The following is a 21578-nucleotide window of genomic DNA, read 5'->3' on the forward strand; positions in this document are numbered from 1 at the left end:
ACCCATGGGCCAGATCTGACCCTCCCCCTGCTTTGTCCCCCAAACTAGGATTGGATTTCACATTTTTAAACATAAAATGGAAACCAGACAGTCTGCCCGCCGCCAAGCGCTGTCACTCAATTTCACCCCGGCCTGCAAAGCCACAACTATTCACCACCCGCCTCCTTCCAGAAAACGTTTGCCAACTGGGGCCATGGGTCAAAAATCACTAAAGGGGGCACCTGGGTGGCTCAGTTGGTTAAGCAACTGCCTTCGGCTCAGGTCACAGTCCCAGAGTCTCTGGATCGAGTCCCTCATCGGGCTCCCAGCTCGATGGGGACTCTGCTTCTCCCTCTGACCTTCTCTCCTCTCATGCTCTCTCTCACTGTCTCTCTCTCAAATAAAAAAATATTTAAAAAGAAAAGAAAACATTTCTCTCTTAAAAAAAAAAAAAAATCACTGAAGACTGGGGCGCCTGGGTGGCTCAGTGGGTGAAAGCCTCTGCCTTCGGCTCAGGTCATGGTCCCAGGGTCCTGGGATCGAGCCCCGGATCAGGCTCTCTGCTCAGCGGGGAGCCTGCTTCCCTTCCTCTCTCTCTGCCTGCCTCTCTGCCTACTTGTGATCTCTGTCAAATAAATAAATGAAATCTTAAAAAAAAAATCACTGAAGGTCAGTAATTTCACATGACCTGACCTGATGCTAACTTACCTCAACCACGATTTTTTCCCTATGCTGCACTCCCCTCCAGGGCTGTCGGCTCCGTGGGGACAGTGGACGCCCAGGCAGGGGCCCAGGATCATTTGCCTCCTGCCTGCAGCAGCTCTTGGCACACGGTGAGCACTCAGAAGTCCCTGTCAAAGTTAGGGACCAGACACCACGAACTATAAGCTGCTATAAACCGCATGCGGCCAACATGTGCGGCCGTCACCCGAGGCACAAGGCCGCCCGGGGCTTAAGGACACAAAGACAAATAATGTCCCAAAATCAATGGCGGGGATGGTTGCACACCTCTCCCAGAAACCACCCAATTCTGTACTTTATTTTTTTTTTAAAGATTTTATTTATTTATTTGTCAGAGAGAGAGAGGGAGAGAGAGCGAGCACAGGCAGACAGAATGGCAGGCAGAGGCAGAGGGAGAAGCAGGCTCCCTGCTGAGCAAGGAGCCCGATGTGGGACTCGATCCCAGGACGCTGGGATCATGACCTGAGCCGAAGGCAGCTGCTCAACCAACTGAGCCACCCAGGCGTCCCCCAATTCTGTACTTTAAATGCGTGAATCATAAGGTCTGTGAATTGTATCTCAATAAAGCAGGTAAGGAAAAAAAAAAAGATGAATAAGACCCAGGGTCAGTTGAACTATGTGAATTCTCACCTCCCGTATGCTGTCCTTAGAACCTAACCCCCCCCCCCCGCAAAGCAAATTGCACACCGACCCCGCTTCATCACCCCAGTAAGAAAATACTTCATCAACACAGGACTCGTTTGCATTTGTTAAAAAAAAAATAAATTTGAACGCAATGTCTTTTCCTATTGCTCTGTTGCTTATAACTAGATTACACGTCCCCCAATCCAACACTTCTCACCCTTGGCACAGCTAACATCTGAAGCCAGTTTTGTGTGAGGCCGTCCTGTGCACGGCGGACATCCCAGCATCTCTGGGGCTCTGCTCCCCCCGAGATGCCAACAGCATCCTCTCTCCCAGGTCATGACAACAAAAATGTCCCTAGAAAGTGTTCATGTCCCTATGGGGGAGGAGCACAATCACTCCAGCTGAGACCCACTGTCTTTTTTTTTTTTTTTAAGATTTTTTATTCATTTATTGAGAGAGAATGAGTGAGTGAGAGAGAGAGAGAGAGAGAGAGCGCACACACGAGCGGTGGAAGCAGCAGGCAGAGGAAGAGGGAGAAGCAGGCTCCCTCCTAAGTAAGGAGCCCGATGTGGGACTAGATCCCAGGACCCTAGGATCATGACCTGAGCTGAACACAGAGGCTTTTTTTTTTTTTTTAAGATTTTATTTATTTATTTGACAGAGAGAGAGAGATCACAAGTAGGCAGAGAGGCAGGCAGAAAGAGAGGGGGCAGCAGGCTCCCCACTGTGCAGAGAGCCTAACGTGGGGCTCGATCCCAGGACCCTGATATCACGATCTGAGCCAAAGGCAGAGGTTCAACCCACTGAGCCACCCAGGCGCCCCTGAACACAGATGCTTAACGAAATGAGCCACCCAGAGGCCCCAAGACCCACTGTCTTCATAGTTTCTCTACATGGCTCCACTTCTGACACCAACATCTAGTGACCCCAAAGACCATCCATCCGCCTGTCCATTCATTTAACACGTTTACTGAGCCCTGCTTTGTAACAGGAGTTGAACCATGACATTGACCTTTGGATCCTGCCTTCAAGAAGCTTAAACTCTGGTGCCAGAGGTAGGATGGGTACATAAAGAGCAGTGACAAAGGATTTTAAAAATACCAAATGTCACTGAAAAGTGACACATAAATGACAAGAGATCTCTGGGGCACACGGGGTGGGGGGGGTTAATTCCCCAAGCATGGGGGAAGAAAACTCAAGTTCCTCCTCATCGCAGCAGGGACAACACCTGCTTCTCAGAGTCACCGTGAGGGCTGCATTGACACATTACATTCTTTCACTTTCAACCTCCAACAGGATGTTCCCATTTTGCAGAGTGAGCAGCCAAGGCTCAGAGAGGTAAAGCAACTTGCTCATGGTGGCAGCCTGGAAGCAGAAGGAAGGGACGTCAACACAGGGAGGCCAGCTCCCCCCTCTAACCAATGCCTCCCTGATGGGCACTTGGTGACCGGCCTATTAGCGGCAGTTGCCGTCATTGCTGCTTCCACTTGGGAGCTCAGGGCAGGTTTCCCTAAGTAGGCAAAACCCACAGGCCACCAACAGGCTAAGATATGCCGTTGTGGGCACAGGGCAATGGTGTTCGAAGGAGAGCACAGAGCAGGATCCAAGGCGGACGCTGGACAAGCGTCGCATGTGTGTGCCCATTGACAAGTCAAACAAAGCGTCAGGAGGGGACTGGGCGACAACCAGGCCCAGGAAGACAGGCCAGAGCCTGAGCCAGTTAAGCAAAGGAAAACCAAAGCTCCACTTGGGATTCCCACCAGGAAAGTGCTGCATCACCCACAGGTTGCAAAAGCGCCGAGGCATTGTGAAACCGAGAGTGTTAAGTTTCTGGCTCCCTCTTCTCAGCCCCCCTCTGGATAACAACCCAAAACAGGAAACTGGGAAAGCCACCATCATCCTCCAGGAAGTCCCCGGAGACACCCCGGCCCGGGCCCCCTGCCCCAGAACATCCGAGCTCGCCCTCCTCCCTACACCAAGGTCTCTCTATTTCCAACGGAAATCCCAGCCGCACTCCCTGTCCAGGTCAGACAGGGTCATGGGGGAGACAGACCCAGGTGCAGGCGGTGTCGAGGGAGGACCGGTTTCCACGCAGACACCTGGGCTCAAGCCCCATCACCAGCACTTCCTGGCTCTGTGCCTTGTAGGAAGTCACTCCACCTCTCTGACTTTTGGTCTCCTACCTCTCCCCAGACTACAAACGCTCTGTGATGGAGGAGAGGGTAGCCGCTGGGGGCCGAATCTGCCACCACCCCTACCCCATTGTTACTGCGGTCACAATAGCTCAGAACACCATGTGCCACAAGGCTGAAGCCATCCAAGAGACGGGCCAGAGTCATTTGGCACAACCTACTGGAAATGACTCCACTCTGGCCCACCCAGAGTCCTTCTGTCCTGCCACTGACCCGTAAGGACCCACAATGCTATTTTAAAACAGGGACACTCCCCTCGCAATGGCAGGACAGTGCCACACCTGAGAGCCTGGACTCCTGGCCAGACAGCCACGTTTCCATCCCAGCTCTGCTACAGATGAGCCGTGGGACCTTCAACAAGGTACATAACTTCTCTGGGCCTCAGGCGGCCCATCTGTAAAATGGGGACAATGGTCCATCAACTTTGTAAGGCTGTTTTGAGGGTTCAATGGAAAGCATTTTGAACAGGGCTTGGGACTCACGAGCACCAGGAGTGTTAGTTAATACTAACTAGGTTGGGACACCTGGGTGGCTCAGTTGGTTGGACGACTGCCTTCGGCTCGGGTCATGATCCTGGAGTCCTGGGATCAAGTCCCACATCGGGCTCCCAGCTCCACGGGGAGTCTGCTTCTCTCTCTGGCCTTCTCCTTGCTCGTGCTCTCTCTCACTGTCTCTCTCTCAAATAAATAAATAAAATCTTAAAAAAAAAAAAAATACTAACTAGGTTATCCGCCTTAACCTAGGCCTGCAAGGCATGTTGTTGCCCCCACCCCAGCCTCTGATGGCCTGCTCGGGAAGGTCTCTCGCTGCTCTTCTGTCTCACCCAGCTTCTTCCCACCAATTTCATCCCAGGCCTGGAGTGCCCCAGCCTCGTCAGCTCCTTCTCATCCCTGCACGTTCTCAGACGCCTGCTGGTACAGAGGCCTCACCCCACCAAAGTGACCATCTCTGCCATCATTCATCAAGCCCCAAACGTGTGATTTCCTTCAGCAACCCTCGTGTTTCTGTTCCTGCAGCACTGGGCTGGGGTTCCCAGGCAGACTCTGGGTGACTTCATCACTCTCTGCCTGTTTCCCCATCCACGGGATGCAAATAACCACAGTCCCTTCTCTATAGGTTATTTATTGTCGGGATGAAAATACCGCACTTACAGAGCGTCTAGAACATTCCCTGACACTTAGGACATGCTCTGGAAGTCTAGCTCTCAACTATTTTCCTGCAGAGGGTCTCTCTCCCTCTGACCTGGAATCTTCTGGAAGCATGACCACGTCCTTTTAATGTGCCCACACACAGCAGGCACTCATTCAGTATTTGTTCGACAAGCAAAAGGAGGAGAGAATAAATTTATCTGAAGCGCAACCCAGAAACATGCAAAGAAGAGCCACAGACTCCGTCCTGCCTAAAACCAACAATCCCAGCTACAGGCACAGGTCCAAAGGAAATAACTCCAAGAGTAAGAAAAGGAGCAATGTGGACACGCTGGCCCGTTCACAGCCAAAACCAGGAAGCTCCCAGGCAGGCAGCTTCCCCGACAGCAAAGCAGACGGGGGCAGAGGATCCCGCTGAAAATGACCTGGGTGTCACGAACCGAAGTGAGGGATCACTCCCAGCCCTGGAGAGGCCATCAGTAATGAGGGGCAGGCACTGGCCCCCTGGGGTCCATGCTCTAGACTAAGCACTAGGGAAAAGACATCATCTACAAGTAAGGACTGCCTAAGAGCCGGTGCGGGGTTAGGGGAGGGTTCTGACCGAAGAAACAGAAGGGGAAGACGGCAGCCATTTCTCCTAGAGAGGTTTAGATGCCTTCACGGCCAAGCCCTCCACAGCCTTCCAAGCCCAGAACACTACAGACTGTAGCACTGTGCAGGTCTCATCTTGTCTAATCCCTAAAACAAACCTCTGACAAGAGAGGTACTGTTACTGTTCTCCATGTTACAGACCGAGGCACAGAGTCCAAAGGTTTCCTGACCTGAGCCACAAAGGCCATGTGACCCAGAGAAGGAGAAAAAGTTAACAGTGGGTGTTGGGGGCAGGACAACCTAGACCCACATCACTGTCCGGTACTTCCCCATCTCAGTATCCTCCAGGATCCTCGGACTTCCCTTTGGACCAGAGCAAGGGACTGCTGTGTACGGATGATGACGACGACGATTTCAACAATGACAAGGGATGAGCAGTAGTAAAAGTAACAGCACTTACGAACGGGGCTAGTGCATTGGTCATACTTGAAACTCCTTTAGGATTACAACTCTATGACGGAGGCACTGCAGTCATCCCCATTCTGCACATAAGAAAACCAAAGCACAGAGAAGTCAAGGGACTTCCCCAAGGTCACGCAGCAAGCAGCAGAACCGGGATCTGAAGGGAAGGTATGCTGGCAACCTGTACTCTTACATCCCTCTGAGCATCTTCACGACTACAGTCCCCATGAAACAGGGAGGCCGCATGTGTCACTCACCAGGGATGGGTCTCCAGCATCACACCTAAGGCAATAGAAGGATTAATTCACAGTAGTGGGGGGGGGGACTGGAAGCTATCATAATACATCAATTGTAAAATCAACATGGCGGGGCCCCTGGGTGGCTGAGTCAGTCAATCGTCTGCCTTCAGCTCAGGTCATGATTCCGGGATCCTAGGACAGAGTCCCACATCTGGCTCCCTGCTCAGCGGGGAGCCTGCTTCCCCCTCTGCCTCTGCCCCTCCCCCAGCTTGTGAGCACTCTCTTCCTCTCTCTCTCAAATACTTTTTTTAATTTTTTAAAAATTGTATTTATTTATTTGACAGTTAGAGATCATAAGTACGCAGAGAGGCAGGCAGAGAGAAGGGGGGGGAAGCAGGCTCCCCGCTGAGCAGAAAGCCTGATGCGGGGCTCAATCCCAGGACCCTGGGATCATGACCTGAGCCGAAGGCAGAGGCTTAACCCACTGAGCCACCCAGGCACCCCTCAAATATGTTTTTTTTTAAATAAAAAAATATTAAAAAAAAACAATAAATGTCACGTTTCTTCACATCTCCCTTCGGTATCAGTTTCCCCCGATCCGCGCATCCTCCAACCTTCCACCGGCCACGTGTGCGCAGCATGGCATCTCCAAAACCGGGATGTATGTCGCCACTGCCGGCCTTTTTGGAGTCGATGAAATGCAGGACAGCCTGGACCCTTCTCTCATTGAGCTCACCTCTGGGGATGGCAAGAGGCTTTTCCTTAAGTTTCCAGAACCAAGAAGGAAACTTGAAAAAAAACGCCCTGAGAGACACCAATCAAGCCCGCCCCACCTCCTCACTACTGCTCCATAACACGGCAATTAACTTTAATGGGGGACGGTAATCGTCAAGCTACCTGACCAGGCCAGCTCGGGCAAAGCTGCCAGCGCACATCCGACCATGTCCCCTGCCAGGTGCCTTCTTGTCTCCACAATTCCTTCCCCAGGCCAGGCTGTTTTTGCCAAAGCCAGGCAGGAGGGAGGCAGTAAAATCTCCTAGCTGACCAAGTACAGCCCTTTCCAGTGGGCATGATCACCAACAGGCCACGGCTTCTGCCTGGCCCCACAGCAGAAATCCTCTCCGGGCGCCTGTCTGCCTTGGTCGGTGAAGTGTGTGCCTTTGGCTCGGGTCATGATCCCGGGGTCCTGGGATTAAACCCTGCGTGGGGCTCTCTGCTCAGCAGGAAGCCTCCTTTCTCCCTCTCCCTCTGCCTGCTGCTCCCCCTGCTTATGCTCATGTGCTCTCTCTATAATAAATAAATAAAATCTTTAAAAAAAGACAGAGATATCCTCTCGGCAAGCACAGCATGCTTTCGGAAACCTGTACTCAAATAGGATTTGCCCGGCAAAAATGTTATGGATTTCAACCACTTCAGGGTCCATAAGCGTCCTTCTCCCTGATATCCGTACAGTGCCAGGGTAGGATAGTATCCTAAATTCACGTCTGCATGTAAACTTCGCATGGGTTAACCGGAGCTCTGACATAAGGTGTGAGAGCAGGCCTGAAACCCCCAGCAGGCCCCGGCTGGATGTATACCATGTCACACACACATGGTCACCAGTTACCCAGAAAAGACAAAATTGCACAGAGAGAGAGCGAGCCAGCTAGCAAATCATGACATGACCCAGAATGCTGGAGCATGTGGCCTGAGCCAGGCGAAGGCTTCTCAATCTAGGCATCTAGGTGACATGCGGGCCCTGGTTAACCCTTTGTTGTGTGGCGGGGGTTCCCCTGGGCCTTGGGCAGCAGCGTCTACCCATTGGATGCTGGGAGTACACCCCCTCCAGGGGTGATAACCTAAAAACGTGTCCAGATGTTGACAAATGTCCCCAGGGTGAGGAGGGGGTGGGAACCAAAACACCGGTTGCTGAGAGTCTCCGATCTGGGTGGTCTGCAGAACCCCTTCTTCTTTCATTTTAGTAAGGACCTAGGTATTAGCTATTTGGTAAATACACAAATACCGCCACCCTGTGACTCCGCATGTGTTCTAAAGTGACAGGCGACCACACTTGGGATACACTGATTAAGGTTTAAAAAAAAGGTGAACTGGTTTAAAGGAAAGTATGAAGTGATTAAGTATGTCAGGGGGGGGCTCTCCCAACTCCCTACTCCCACCAAAAAACCAAATACTCACTTTCCTTTGTCTACCCTGTAACTAGAGGTGGTCAAGCCCAGGGCAAGGCTATTCAGGAGATACTCAGAGACCACCGACTGGGGACAAGCCATGGGTAAGAGCCCAGTCCCAAAAGCATTGGACCTCAGAGGTGCCGTCTCTGGCAAGGGGATCCACGACATTCCCCTCCAACACCCACCCACTCAACACTTGCTTCCCACTTCCCCAGGAGCTCCCTGCGAAGAGGCTAAAACAACAAGGCTATGACCAACTGCCTTGAGAGGGAACAATCATTAGCAAATTACCTAATTAGGTTCATGTTAACATTTCATCAAGTAAATATGTTAATTAAAAACGGGTCCTATCCAGATTGCACTAGTAAGTGAAAACAAAAGAACGAAGAATATGTTTTTACAGGATCCCATCCTTGTTTTTTAAAAGATGCTCTCTATTTAGCGTAAGGGGAGAAAATGGGCTGATTTAAAAGTTAAAACCCCAATCCGCCAATAAGAGAGGACCTCCACAAGAGTGTCGTTAGGGAGGACTTCACTTTTTACTACACTCGTACTATACGGTTTCATTTCTTTTTTAAAGATTTAATTAATTTATTTGACAGAGAGATCACAAGCAGGCAGAGAGGCAGGCAGAGAGAGAGAAGGAAGCAGGCTCCCCACTGAGGAGAGAGCCCAATGCGGGGCTCGATCTCAGGACCCTGGGATCATGACCTGAGCCGAAGGCAGAGGTTTTAAACCACGGAGCCACCCAGGCGCCCCTGTATGGTTTCATTTTATATTGTATCTCTTGCAATATCAGACTAAGAAGAGAGTCCAAGAAAAAGTCCCTTTAAATAATTCAATCACTGCCATGTTTATGGTAACAGAAAACCTAGAAGTTTCCAGGTATGCAAATGTCAGCAGCTCTCAGAACTGTCACAACTTCACTCCTATGCCATCGATTTAAATACTTAAGCAAGTCTTCTTACTTCTGAACTAGGGAAGAAAACCATGGGAAAAATGAATTTCTCCACACATAAGCCCAATTTCAGAGCTGGTACCTGATACCTGGGCATGCCTTACCCAGACCCGGGAAATACCACAGACACCCAGTAACAACGGAGCCAATATACCTCAATTGTCTCAGATGCTGGGGACAGAAGTCTGAATCCCTGGGGTCAGACTGGGCTCTTTTCCAACTGCCAAGGCCTGCCTGGGCCCAGGGTTTATAAGGAGATAATACCCCAGAAGAGAATCATGACATCTGAAATGCCCTCTCCACTGCCCTCGACTGTCCACACTGTCCCCTACTGTCCAGCTTCCTCTTCCATAACCACAGCCTCAGCGTCTGCTCGAGCTCTGCTGGGCATCCTCCATGCCTTACCTCTTCCCTACAGCTATGTAAGACACACAAAGTAATCACGGTCAACCCCTTTACAGGTGAGTCCACAGAGGCTCCCAGAAGTTAAGGAACTGGCCCAGGGTCACATGCTGGGAAGTGGCATGACCGATTTGCAAACCCAAGCTCCTATGAATCTGGCCTCGCAAATGAACTGGAGATGAGCCACCAGATCCCAACACCGAGTGTGGTGTGGCCCACCCAGATCCCAGAGATCTCCGTGGGACAAAAAAGAGGAGAGCACCCCATGATGCTGTAACAGCAGTCCTTGGATAGAGTGTAATCTACCACGTGGCTTTTCTCCTTGACCTTGTTGGTGATTTAACTTGAGGAAGATGCTTCATCAAAGGGCTCCTAGATAATTTAACCAAATCAGAACTTGAAGGTCACCCTCCCAGCAACTGACAGCTCCAACTTTCCTCTGGGCCACTGGCCTCAAGCCTCTCAGGCTGACTGGAGGGACCAGAGAAGACGCTGTTACTAACATGCACCCATCATTTGCCCACAGTAATAAAAACAACCATAATAATGGGTATCCTTAGACCATGCTAGAATGGTGAAGTAAGCCAACCCCTTTTAAAAAAAAAAACAAGGCTCGAGCTAGAGGCAAATCTGTTCAAGCGTTCTGAGACACTCACTCCACTCCTAAGAATACGCTCTAAGGACAAGCAATAGGCACTCTCCATGTGATATTCATTCTAATGTTTTCTCTAAAAGGAAAAAAAAAAAAGAAAGAGGAGACAGCAATCTAAATGTCAAACCATAGGTAATAATTATGTAAATTATAGTCCACCAATACAAGAAACAATTGCTGTGACACTGTATAATTTAAAAAAGTTCTATGGGAGCGTGGGAAAATTCTTACACCAGTAAATGAGAATCATTACAACCAAATGTGGTCTTGCACTGCCCAGCGCCATTCTTGCTAGTAACTACACACAAATCCGGACAAGAACCAAATGTTAACACTCAAGCAAACAAACAGTAACCTGCAGAAATATATCTGTGACATGCCTGACAAAGGGGCAAGATTCCCAATGTATCAAGACAAGAGCTCCTGCAAATTAACAGAAATAAGGCAAGCCAGTGGAAAGATGAGCAGGAAAGACACAGAAAACAGATGCACAGAAAAGAACACACATATCCAAAAAAAAAAAAAAAAAGAAAGAAAGAAAACACACATATCACCGGGAGATACGCTGTGGGATGCTCAGCTTCTCACCGAAAGAGAAATGCAGATGAAAAGAAGTTTTTTTTTTTTTTTAAATCCACTGAATTAACAAATTAAATGATGCCCAGTGCTTGGGAGGATGTAAAGAAATGGGAATTCTTATTTGTTGTCGGTGGCAATGAACGTGCTATATTCTCCTTCCTGGAAAACAACCAGCTAATATCTACTAAAAAAAAAAAAAAAAAAAAAAATTACCTGATTTTGACCTATGTACTAGAATGCTTCCTGGAGCACTCTTCACAGGAATGAAAAAAACGGAAAATAATGCAAGTAGCGATTATTAACAGGGAAAAACGGCTGCATTAATTTTAACAAATATATATTTGTTATATATATCATTCCAAATATAACTTGGAATATCAAAGAATTATGAATAAGTTTTTTATTTAAATGCAATTAGCCAACATATCATTACATATCATTAGTTTTTGAGGTAATGTTCAATGATTCATTACTTGTGTGTAACACCCAGTACTCATCCTATCACGAGGCCTCCTTAATGCCCATCACCCAGCTACCCCGTTCCTCCACCCACCTCCCCTTCAGCAACCCTCAGTTTGTTTCCCAGAGTCAAAAGTCTCTCAAGGGGGCGCCTGGTGGCTCAGTGGGTTAAAGCTTCTGCCTTCGGCTCAGGTCATGATCTCAGGGTCCTAGGATCGAGCCCCGCATCAGGCTCTCTGCTCGGCGGGGAGCCTGCTTCCCTCTCTCCCTCTGCCTACTTGTGATCTCTCTCTCTCTGTCAAATAAATAAAATCTTTTAAAATAAATAAATAAATAAAATTAAATAAATAAATAAACAACAAAACAAGTATCTCTGTGACATCTCTTTAACAAGGAGTGCTGCTTTTGTAAATAAGGCCAGGAAGTTTATGTGCCCCAAAAAAAAAAAAAAATCGAGCTACATTAGCAGGATGGGATTTTGAGTAAAAACTTCACACATCATTAAACTGTTGATGTCAAAGCTCTTTTAAAATGACAGAGAAGGCAAAGATTGCCTCACACTGAACCCTATTTTTTTTTAAAATGGGAGCAAAACTGAGCACTCATCCTCCAGAACTTCCCAGAATACAAGGTTTAACTCAGCCGGACAAAAATCCTCTACCTATATAGGGAAGGAACGTGAACCTGGTCTATTTCCAGCTTGCTTACTCTCGCCTCAAATGCCAGGAACACAACAGGTGCTTAATAAACACTGCTGGGTCCATTAGTGGACAGCACACACTGGGCAATCAGAACCACCAAGTTCTCAAGGCACAGATCCCTCAACCCAGCCATTCCTCAAGAAGGAACTTATTCTGCTGAGTCATTTTACATCGACGTGTGCAAAGAGGAGTACCCAGAAACACTCCGGGCAGCGCTGTGCATCAGGCCAAAATTCTGCAACCAACCCAGACGGCGACCAACGTGGGACTTGTAATGGTAATGTACGGCACAGTCATAGAACAGAAGAATGTGTGGCTTATGACCAAGTTTTACTTCCTCTTTAATTTGCATGGACTTAATAAAGAAAAAAAAATTAACATTGGTTTTTAAGTGCAGGGAGAGAAACACAGAACATTATTTAGAATATGAACCCATCTAAGGAGGAAAAAAAGATGTATGTATCCACCACCTCTTCATACGTATTTGCATATACGCTTGGCATTCTTCTAGAAGGAAACCCAAGAAACTATCACCAGTAGCTACCTCTGGGAAAAGAGGGAGGCAGAATGTAATGTACTCAAACGTTTACTTTCCCTCTGTATTCTCCTACACTACTCACTTTTTTTAAAATAACAGCACAATCACACCACAATTAACCAAATCAAATCACAGCCAGATCATGTAATCAGCCAGATCATTTCAACATCTCATTTGTTGGTTTGTTTTTTTTTTTAAGATTCTATTATTTTTTAAGTAATCTCTACACCCGATGAGGGCTCGAACTCACAACCCTTGAAATCAAGAGTCGCACCCTCTTCTGACTGAGACAGCCAGGCGCCCCTCAACGTCTAGTTTTAAAAGAAGATTTTCCTGGCAATTTAAAGCAAGTCACCTTCACCGCTCATGAAATGCCATTGGAGGAGAATCACGGGCAGCTGGGGAGCGGGGAATCCCAACTTTGTCTAATTCTGAAGGGTTTTCAGCTACATTTCAGAAACAGATGAGACACAGAAAAAAATATACGCATTGACTTTAATTGTAAAAACCTGAGACTCATGGGGTGCCTGGGTGACTCAGTGGGTTAAAGCCTCTGCCTTTGGCTCGGGTTATGATCCCAGAGTCCTGGGATCGAGCCCCGCATCTGGCTGTCTACTCAGCAGGGAGCCTGCTTCCTCCTCCCTCTCTCTCTCTCTGCCTGCCTCTCTGCCTTATAAATAAATAAAAATCTTAAAAAAAAAAAAAAAAAAAAAAACAAACAACCTGAGACTCATTCCAACATAAATGGATCAGAAGCCCACGCCTCTTCAAGTATGGCTCTATTTCCTTGCCAAGCTTCCTCTTTGGAATTTTCAGGCCCTTATTATTACCACCACAAGCCATTTTATTAGCACTTTATGCATTTTTGCAGAATGCTGAAGGCAAGATTTTTATGAGATGGGCTCTGTAGTTCCTTTGAGTTAAACTCTGATACTCTGACCACTTCAAGCACCCCAGGGCCTTTGCACTTGCGGTTGTCTTCCCCTAATTACTTCTCTCCCCTAGTCCTTTGAGGGCCAGCTTCTCCATTCAGATCACAGGTCAAAGGTTAGACCTTGGATATCCCTCTTTCATAGCTTGTACCCCACCCCCAGGTCCTCCCAGTCTGTGACTCTGTGGCACTTACCACTACCCAAAATTGTTGCGGTCATTCCTAAGTGTAAGCTGCATGAGCACACGCACCTCATCTACCTCATCCATGGCTGCATTTCCAGTGTCTAGAACACAGTAGATGCTCAGTTCACAAAAGACTGACTAAATGAGTAAGAAAGGGTTGTGGCAAGAACAAACGATCAAATCCAGTGTTTTTAAAGACCTCTCTGAAGTTCTTCGTACCGGGAAAAATAAATAAATGCTCTCCAAAGAGGAGGGCGCCCCCAGCCAAGTAGCCACCTAACAGGCCAATAAAAGGTGCACTGAGAGTCTCAGAGAAGAAAGGGAAAAGCCCTATAAAATGTCAATTACTACCTCCCCAGTCATCTAGACCCATTTTCCAGGACTTGGCAACCTCCCCGCAGGGCATGAATCCCACAACGAAGATAAGGGGACCTCAAGCTAAGTAGGACCCCTACTCTGTGACTGTCCACCTCTCCTGGGGAGATCAACATGAGGGCCTGACGCTTCCACTCCAACCTCCATCATCACACCCTCCAGTCAGAATGGATGAGCGCTGAGAAACACAGGCCCCAAGTGAAAGGGGCAAGACTTCGTGGCAAAGCCAGCCTGTTCCTCCTCCACGTAATGCGACTTTAGCCTCCTTACGGTCTCATTAAGCTTCTCCAAGGCAACACCCGGTAAGCTAATTACAGGAGAAGTTCAATGACTCAAATCTCGCGGGGAAAATGCAAGGTCAACGGCAAGTCTCGCCCCAGATCTGTTCTGCAGATTGCTCCATGCCAACGGTGCTGTGACTTCAACACCCAAGGGACATGCGGCCATGTCTGGAGGCATCTATGTTGTCACAACACGGGGAGATGCTCCCGGCACCCCGTCCATAGAAGTCAAAGACACCACTCAACTTGCGGGCCCCAAATGTCAAAGAGGTGCGGTTGACAAACTGTGCTCCACACCTACCAACCCCACCCCTGAGCCAGCTTCCTCAAATCCCCCCCTGCCCGCTCCCCCACCCTCAGCCTTCAAGCGCTAACAGGTTTCATACCTCCATCAGAAGAGACACTGTCCCAGTTTCCAGGCTGGGGGAAGCCCACGCCTCAGGATGTCCAACCCCTTGTCATCATTCCAGTCCCTTTTACGAGCACTTTGTTTTTTGTTTTGTTTTGTTTTTTGCAAAATGTTCAGGCAAGTTTTGATGGGCTAGAGTTTTACTAACCATTAAGATAGCATAATAAAAGCTAGACCTCATCCCACCATGAAAACGTAGAGCCAACAGACACCCAGGACACTTGTTTCAAATTCCTCGGACACCCGCAATTAGTTTCTGCATCCCCACCCCCCACCAGCCAACATGACCTTGATGGAGCTGGTGGTCTTGGCACCATCAAGCTACCGAGTCAGAGGGGCCCCAGGCACTTCACCAGAAGCTTGGGCTTCGAGGCAGGGGGTGCCCGTGGAACTAACTGGCCAACAGTGCTAGTTAAGTCCCCTCAGTGAAGGAAAGGGGCCAGGGGAGAAAGCACAAGAGGGAAAAAGTGACCAAAGCTGGGCTCTAGAACTGAAGCCACAATAAGAAGGAGGGGGAAATGCAACGAATGGGAGCCCGCAGGCCTCTTCTGAAATAAAGCCAAACCAGCTCCCCGGTGGGCTAGATCTGGACCTCCCACACTCGAATTCAAACGTTGCCTGGACTGTGTCTGAGGCACTGAATCCTGGGAAAGGAGGGAGGAGGCAAGGCTCAGTGCTGACCCTTGCAAGGTAGACTCTATGCCATCAAGCGTGGAAGCCAGAGAGCCCGGCCTCCCCGGGTATCCGTTCCAGACAGGTGAGTGACTATTCTGTCCTTAGAAACCTCTGCAGAGAGACTACAGCCCAGATCAGAAGCCATGCCAGCGTTCTGTGTCATCTATGTCTTCCACAAGTATCTACTAGGCACCTACTAGGTCCCAGGCACCATTCTAAGTGCAAGGATTGTGGCCATAAATAAACCCAGGCCAAATACAAAACAAAACACCGCTGGGCCTGTGGAGTTGACCTGTTGGTGGGAGTTTACAGAGAATAAACAAAATCAGTAAAAATATCTTATGTATTAGATTGGCTGGGGTGGGGAAGGGTAGAGGAGGGAATGCAAAGGATTAGGGGAACAAAGAAGTGGCAGGGAGTCAGAAAAAAACTGCCTAAGGTGATCTGAACAAATACTTGAAGGTAAAGAAGTATTCCAGGCAAGTGCAAAGGCCCTGAGGCGGTCTAATAACCAGCGTGGTAGGAGTGAAGCAAGACTGAAAGTAGCAGGTAAGAAGCTCAGTGAAGTGACAGGCAGATTCTGCAGACTCTAGTAGGCCTAAGCCTTTCAGCTTCTATCTGAGTCCAAGTCTGGAGTCAAGCGTCGGGAGTGGGGGGGGTGTGGATGGGACCTGATCTGTGTCTTCAACAGGCCCCCGCTGGCCGCTGCATTGAGACGAGACTCCAGGGGTCAAGGATGGAAGCAGGGAAAGCAGTATGGAAGGAATGCTCAAATCCCCGAGTGAGCCAACTGACAGTGGCTCTGGCCAGAATGCAATTGGGCGGAGGTGGGGAGGGCGGGCAGCGTTGAGTCGCTGGCAGATTTGGAAACGTTTTGAAGAAAAAGGCAATAGGCTGTGCTGACAGCTGAGATGAGAAATGGGAGGCTGGGGAGGGGTGGGTCAAGGATGCTGCAGGTGTGGGGCCTGGGCACCAGAGGACAAGGCTGATATTAACTGGTATCAGGAGGGTCCGAAGTTCCGTTTGGGACAGGCTAGGATGGAGCCCGCCCCCCCACACCCCACACCCCTCCCACCCCCAGCTGGAGAATGCAGTTCCTAAAAGTTGAGTCCATTACCACATTCACCCCCAAAAGTATCACCGATGGAGACGGTCCAGCTGGGGGAAGGAGAACAGGGCAAAGCAGTAAGGCAACCTGGGAACCCCGTATTAGCGCTTGCCCGGCCCTGTCCTCTCAAAGGTTCCCTTTCTCCTCCCCAGGCTATTCACCTTCTTACCTTGGGCCCCTCATGCTCCCACTCCGGCCTCCAGATTCCCACATTCATGCAGGAAGTGGGATGATGGGAGGATCCCATCCATTCCTGGGTCCCTTTCAGCTCTAACCATCCAAAGAGAGGGAGGGGGAGACTGGAACGAGGGATGCACAAAAAGGGGAAGTAGACAGGAAGGTGAAGGAAGGTAAAGGGATGAGTCTGAAAACCGACAGGAAACTAGGGGGGGGGGGGGGGACTTGGGGGGTGGAAATTGGGCTCTTCAAAGACTGTTGTGAAGCCAGGAGGAGCTATTAAGAGACAAATTACATTGACTCCAAGGCCAGATCTTACCCCAGGGGGAATGTCTAACAGCTTCTAAAATATTCCTGTTCTCCCACCCCTTGGCTGCTGATTCAAATAGTCCGAGATTTACTGAGTTCTCCGAGGCAAACAGCAGCTTGGGGGGTCAAATACTAGCAGGATTCCATGAAGGGCAACACGGATCTGCTATTTCCACCCACCGCCAGCCACAGCAGGGGCGGCAGCAAGAACTAACTAGAGAATTCCAACCGGTGTCGACCGCTTACAATTATTGAGCACTAACTGTATACCAAGCAGCAACACTCTAAGTACCTGCCAAGGATTTGCTCATTTGTTCCTACATCACTGCTCTTTGCTTCTTCGTATTATCTTATCCCCCCCAACTTTCCATATAGGGAAACTGAGGCACACAGAGAAGTAACTCTCCTGAGCTGCAGGACCAGGACTGGAAGCCAGGGGATGCCAGCACTCCCTCTGAGGCCCTGCACCGCTTACTACTTTTTTTTTCCCCCTCTTTTTGACACTTTTTTTTTTTTTTGCAAATTTTCTACACTGGGTCTGCAACCTAATAAATAATTTTTAATAGTTAACACCGAAGGAGAGGCCCAGGCCCATTCTCCCAACCATCACACAAATACCAGCCACAAAACAACCCCCTCCTGCCCACAGTGATGGAAAAAAAACAAGCCAAATGTTGGTGAAATTGGCACCTATTTGGGTAACGAAGATGCTCTTTGCTCACCCCCGGACCACCTGCCTGGGTGAAGGCGATTAAGTCAGTGAAACCCTCACCATGGACGACTTCCACGTTCTGGTTTTTCTGGACATTTCCTGAAGCTCAGAGGCAGGCACTGGCCCAGGAACAAAGCTCTGATAAGAGTCTCACGTGGGCCAGTCCCTTTAACTTCTGAACACACGACCTTGGTCAGAGAGAAGCCAGGCATACGTGGGGGGGCGGGAAAGGGACAGCAGCCCAATCCCTTTCCCACCAACTGAAGAAAAAGTGAGTCCAAAGGAAGGACAAGCAACTGGAAACCTACAATTCATCTTCAGCAAGAATGATTTTTTAAAAATGCACTGTTTAATTCTGTTCACGCCACAGGCTCGGGCTCTGTGATCTCATTTTCCCTTCAAACAACCATAACCATAAAAAGCCCTTTTTTTTTTTTTTTTGAAACCTGCCCCCATTTTACAGATGCGGAACCTGAGCACACAACAGTGAAGTGGCTTGGCCAAGTTCACATGGTTTAATTGGTTGGGAGGTGGGCCTTGAGTATGCCACCCTGGAAAACACAAAAGCTACCTTCTTTCTGTTCCATTTGGTTTCTCCTGCTACCTGGAAGTTTTCAGGCAGTAGTGGCCAGCTCTCAAACTCTAGTTCCAGGCCCCTAACACCCCCTCCCCCACCCAAAACAGGGGCATCCAGGAATCCAAAAGGAAAGAGGCAGAGGAAATTCTGCAAGGTCAAAGACTGGGCGAAGAGGGAGGGTCTGCCAGTGAAGACCAGCCATTACCTTCCCTAAGCAAAACAACCACCTGATCATTTCTGTAGCAAGAAGGCCAAAGCCAAAAAAACCCAAGTGGTTTTCCTGGGTGAGCTTCTTAAGCTAAATACACAGAGAGCACCTTGAAACACACCCCGCTTTTGAAAACCTCATTAATCATCGATGGCCAGCTGTCATCAATAAAGCACATCCTGATGCAAAATCTAATTTATGGTCGCCTATATTTCCCCCCCTGTGTAACCTGGGAGAAGAAAATAAACAAGGAAACAAACACTCCAGAACTCACAGCAACACTCGACCAGAGCCCTCTCTGGGTCTTTGCAGAGATAATCTTGGTGCTGTTACACCTGGTACAGGGAGTGGGGACTCCACAGGTGTTTCCAGAGTCCTACCTTCCAAATGCTCTCCAATCCCCCAGCCGCAACCCCCAACCCTGAATGCAAAATCATCTTTCTGACTTCCAGCGGGAGAGTAACTCCGATCCCACTGGCCTGAAAACTGGGGACATACTGAGCTGTATTTGGTTGATACCCCCCAAAAGAAAGCCTTCCCCTGGAGCCCTCTGGGATGACTTTTTCAATACTCCAAAGGCAGTTTGCACCACAAAACAGGACAAGGAGGTATTTTTGGATGCTAATCACCAGCTCCAAAGAGCCAAAGCTGTTTTTCTCTCCTGAGTCCTACACAAAGGGTGAAAAAGCTGTCCAGATTTGCCTATTGTGTTTACCAATAATCAAGATAGTGTGACACAGACGTGACCTCCTGAAACAACGGGGTAAATCGCATTACAGGGAAGCTAAAGCCCAAGACAGTGGGGATTAAACCACCCAAAGTGGACTCGGGAGCCTGGGCCAGAGCAGCAGTGAACACGCAGAGGAAAACTTGCCAGGGTACAAGCCACGTGCATCCCCAGAGAGGGGCCTCGCATTACAGAGATGGGATGACAAAGGTACCAGGATCCGGGGCATCCTCGGGAAGGTTGTGGAGGGGGCACCCAAACCTGACCCAAGGGTCAGGTGAGACATGGCAGGGGTGAGCACCCCTACCTTCTTCCCTGCCTGTTCCCCAAACTTCCCCAATTCTTCCCCTGTTTCTCCAAATTCCCCTATAGTAATTAAGGAGGCAGACAGAAAGTAAAAGACGGAAAAAAAAAAAAACCGTAACCACAGGAGAGTCATGTTGATGAGGCAAACCGGGAAGGGGACAAACATCCCTTCCCACAGCCCGCGAGCCTCTTCCCAGCTCAGACCTTTGGGAAGGGGGCGTTCTTTGTGAAAGGGGGAGAACCCCAACCCACAAAGGAGATAAGAGAACTTAACCCGGAGATAACCCCCTGTGCTGCCCGCCACCCCCGCCCCCATCCCTGGCGTCCCCTTCCGCGGAAGGTTATTTTCAACTGCGGGGGCAACCGCAAAGCAGGAAGCCCTCTCCCCCAGGCTCTGGCCCCCCACGTTTCCCCTAAAGCCCCGGAGCCGGGCACATGCAAAGCCTTCGCCCCGCTTCCCGGGGACTGAGCCGCCCAAGTTTCCACCCCCCCTCCCGCATCAGCGGCCCCCGCTAGGGACCCGGCGCTGACCCGCACCCCCTACCCCCACCCCCGGGATGGCTGAGGAGCGGGGCAACGCGGCTCCGGGTGGCCGCGGGTGCCGGGGGGCTGCGGGCCCGCCCCGCCCGGTGCTTCCCCACGCCGGCCGGCCTCCCAGCCGGCGGCCGCCCCCTCCCGGCGGCCCCACGCGGCCCCGGCGGCCGCCGAGCACGTACCCAGAAGGGGTCGGAGCCATCGGCGCTGCAGAAGCCGCGGAGCTCCATGCGGCGGGCGGACGGGCCCAGCGGCAGGCGGCTGCTGGCGACAGCGGCGGCGGCGGGAGGGCGGGAGGCGGCGGTGGAGGGTGCCAGGGCCGCAACGCCGCCTGGTTGGCCCGCGCGTCACGGGGATGCGGCGCCCCGCCCCGCCCCGCCCCGGCGCCCCGCTCTCCTGCTGCCGCGGGGCGCGGGGAGGTTGTGTTGCGCCTCTCGGCGCCCTGCCCGTCGCCCACGGCCCTACAGCTCAGCGGGGGCCCGGGCGGCGGCGCGTGTCCTCCGGGAGCGGCGGGGACCTCTGCGGCCGGCCCCTGCCACCCGTTTTCCAGTCCCGCGGTGGCGGCGACGACAACGACAACCGTAAGAGTAACACCAGGAGAAACCGGGTTCCGAGCCCTGGGCCAGCCAGCCCCGAGAGTGCCAAACGGCTCAGCTGCGTCCTCGTTGCATCGTCACTAGTGACACGGAGGTTGAGTGACTTCTCCAGGGTCACCGAGCAGACCCAGCCCGCTGACGCCAGAGCTGACACAGAGACAGTAGGACGAGGATACACTTCGCAGTGAACCCTTCACAGATGGAGAAACTGAGACCCAGAGAGGTGAAGTGGCTTGCCCAAGGACACACAGCCGCCCATAGCAGGAGTGGGATTTGAACCCATGACCCATCTGACGCCAGAGCACTCAAGGCCCAAACACTCCAATCTCCATCCCAAACAGTTGCCGCCCCCCACATGTGTACAAAGCACCTGAGGCTCAGAGAGGTGAAGTAACTTGCCCAGGGTCACACAGCTGCCATAGCAGAAATGGGATTTGAACCCACCACCCTTCAGACTCCCCCCCCCACTCATGGCGGGAAGACTCCAACCTCTATCCCAAACAGTTGTCTCCCCAACATGTCTACAAAGCTCCTCAGCATTTCTCCACCATCTTTGAGCAGCACTCAAACAGCCGGGCTATTGATCATCACCTTACAGGTAAAGAAAAGGAGGCTTGGAGACATACAGACCTTTCTCAGCTCGTGCAGCAGGTTATGTGGAATAAACCCATAGAAGCTGAATATACCCTAAGTTGAAAATGCCTTTGATGTACCTGAACTACCAAACATCATGGCTTAGCTTAGCCTACCTTAAATGTACTCAGAACACATACATTAGCCTACAGTTGGCAAAATCATCCGACACAAAGCCCACTATATATGAAGTGTTGGATATGTCCAATGTAAAGAATGTCCGTGTTATCGGTTACAGGTGCTCTTGATGGCATGACCCATTGGGGGCTGCAGGTTGCTGCATGGTGAGGAAGTATCATAAGGCATCTCACTGGCCCAGGACAACGTCCAAATTCAAAATTCGAAGTCTGGTTTCTACAGAACGTGTATAGCTTTCCCACCATCGTGTCATTGAAAAAT

The 21578-nt window shown here is 50.3% G+C and overlaps 1 protein-coding gene across 1 annotated transcript in view; it reads right to left on the bottom strand.

Annotated features, from left to right (window-relative positions):
- LOC111156238 (ATP binding cassette subfamily C member 1) overlaps positions 1 to 20201 on the bottom strand; it is a 131608-nt gene extending 111407 nt beyond the window's left edge. Inside the window, exon 1 of the mRNA XM_022516989.1 lies at positions 20133 to 20201. Within this exon, the coding sequence (XP_022372697.1) occupies positions 20133 to 20180 (48 nt within the window). The 5' untranslated portion in view covers positions 20181 to 20201. The remainder of the gene's footprint in view (positions 1 to 20132) is intronic.
- Between the last annotated feature and the right edge of the window lie 1377 nt (positions 20202 to 21578).

The sequence above is a fragment of the Enhydra lutris genome, unplaced genomic scaffold (genome assembly GCF_002288905.1).
Source record: "Enhydra lutris kenyoni isolate GAN:26980312 unplaced genomic scaffold, ASM228890v2 scaffoldscaffold45, whole genome shotgun sequence".
Lineage (NCBI taxonomy): Eukaryota > Metazoa > Chordata > Mammalia > Carnivora > Mustelidae > Enhydra > Enhydra lutris.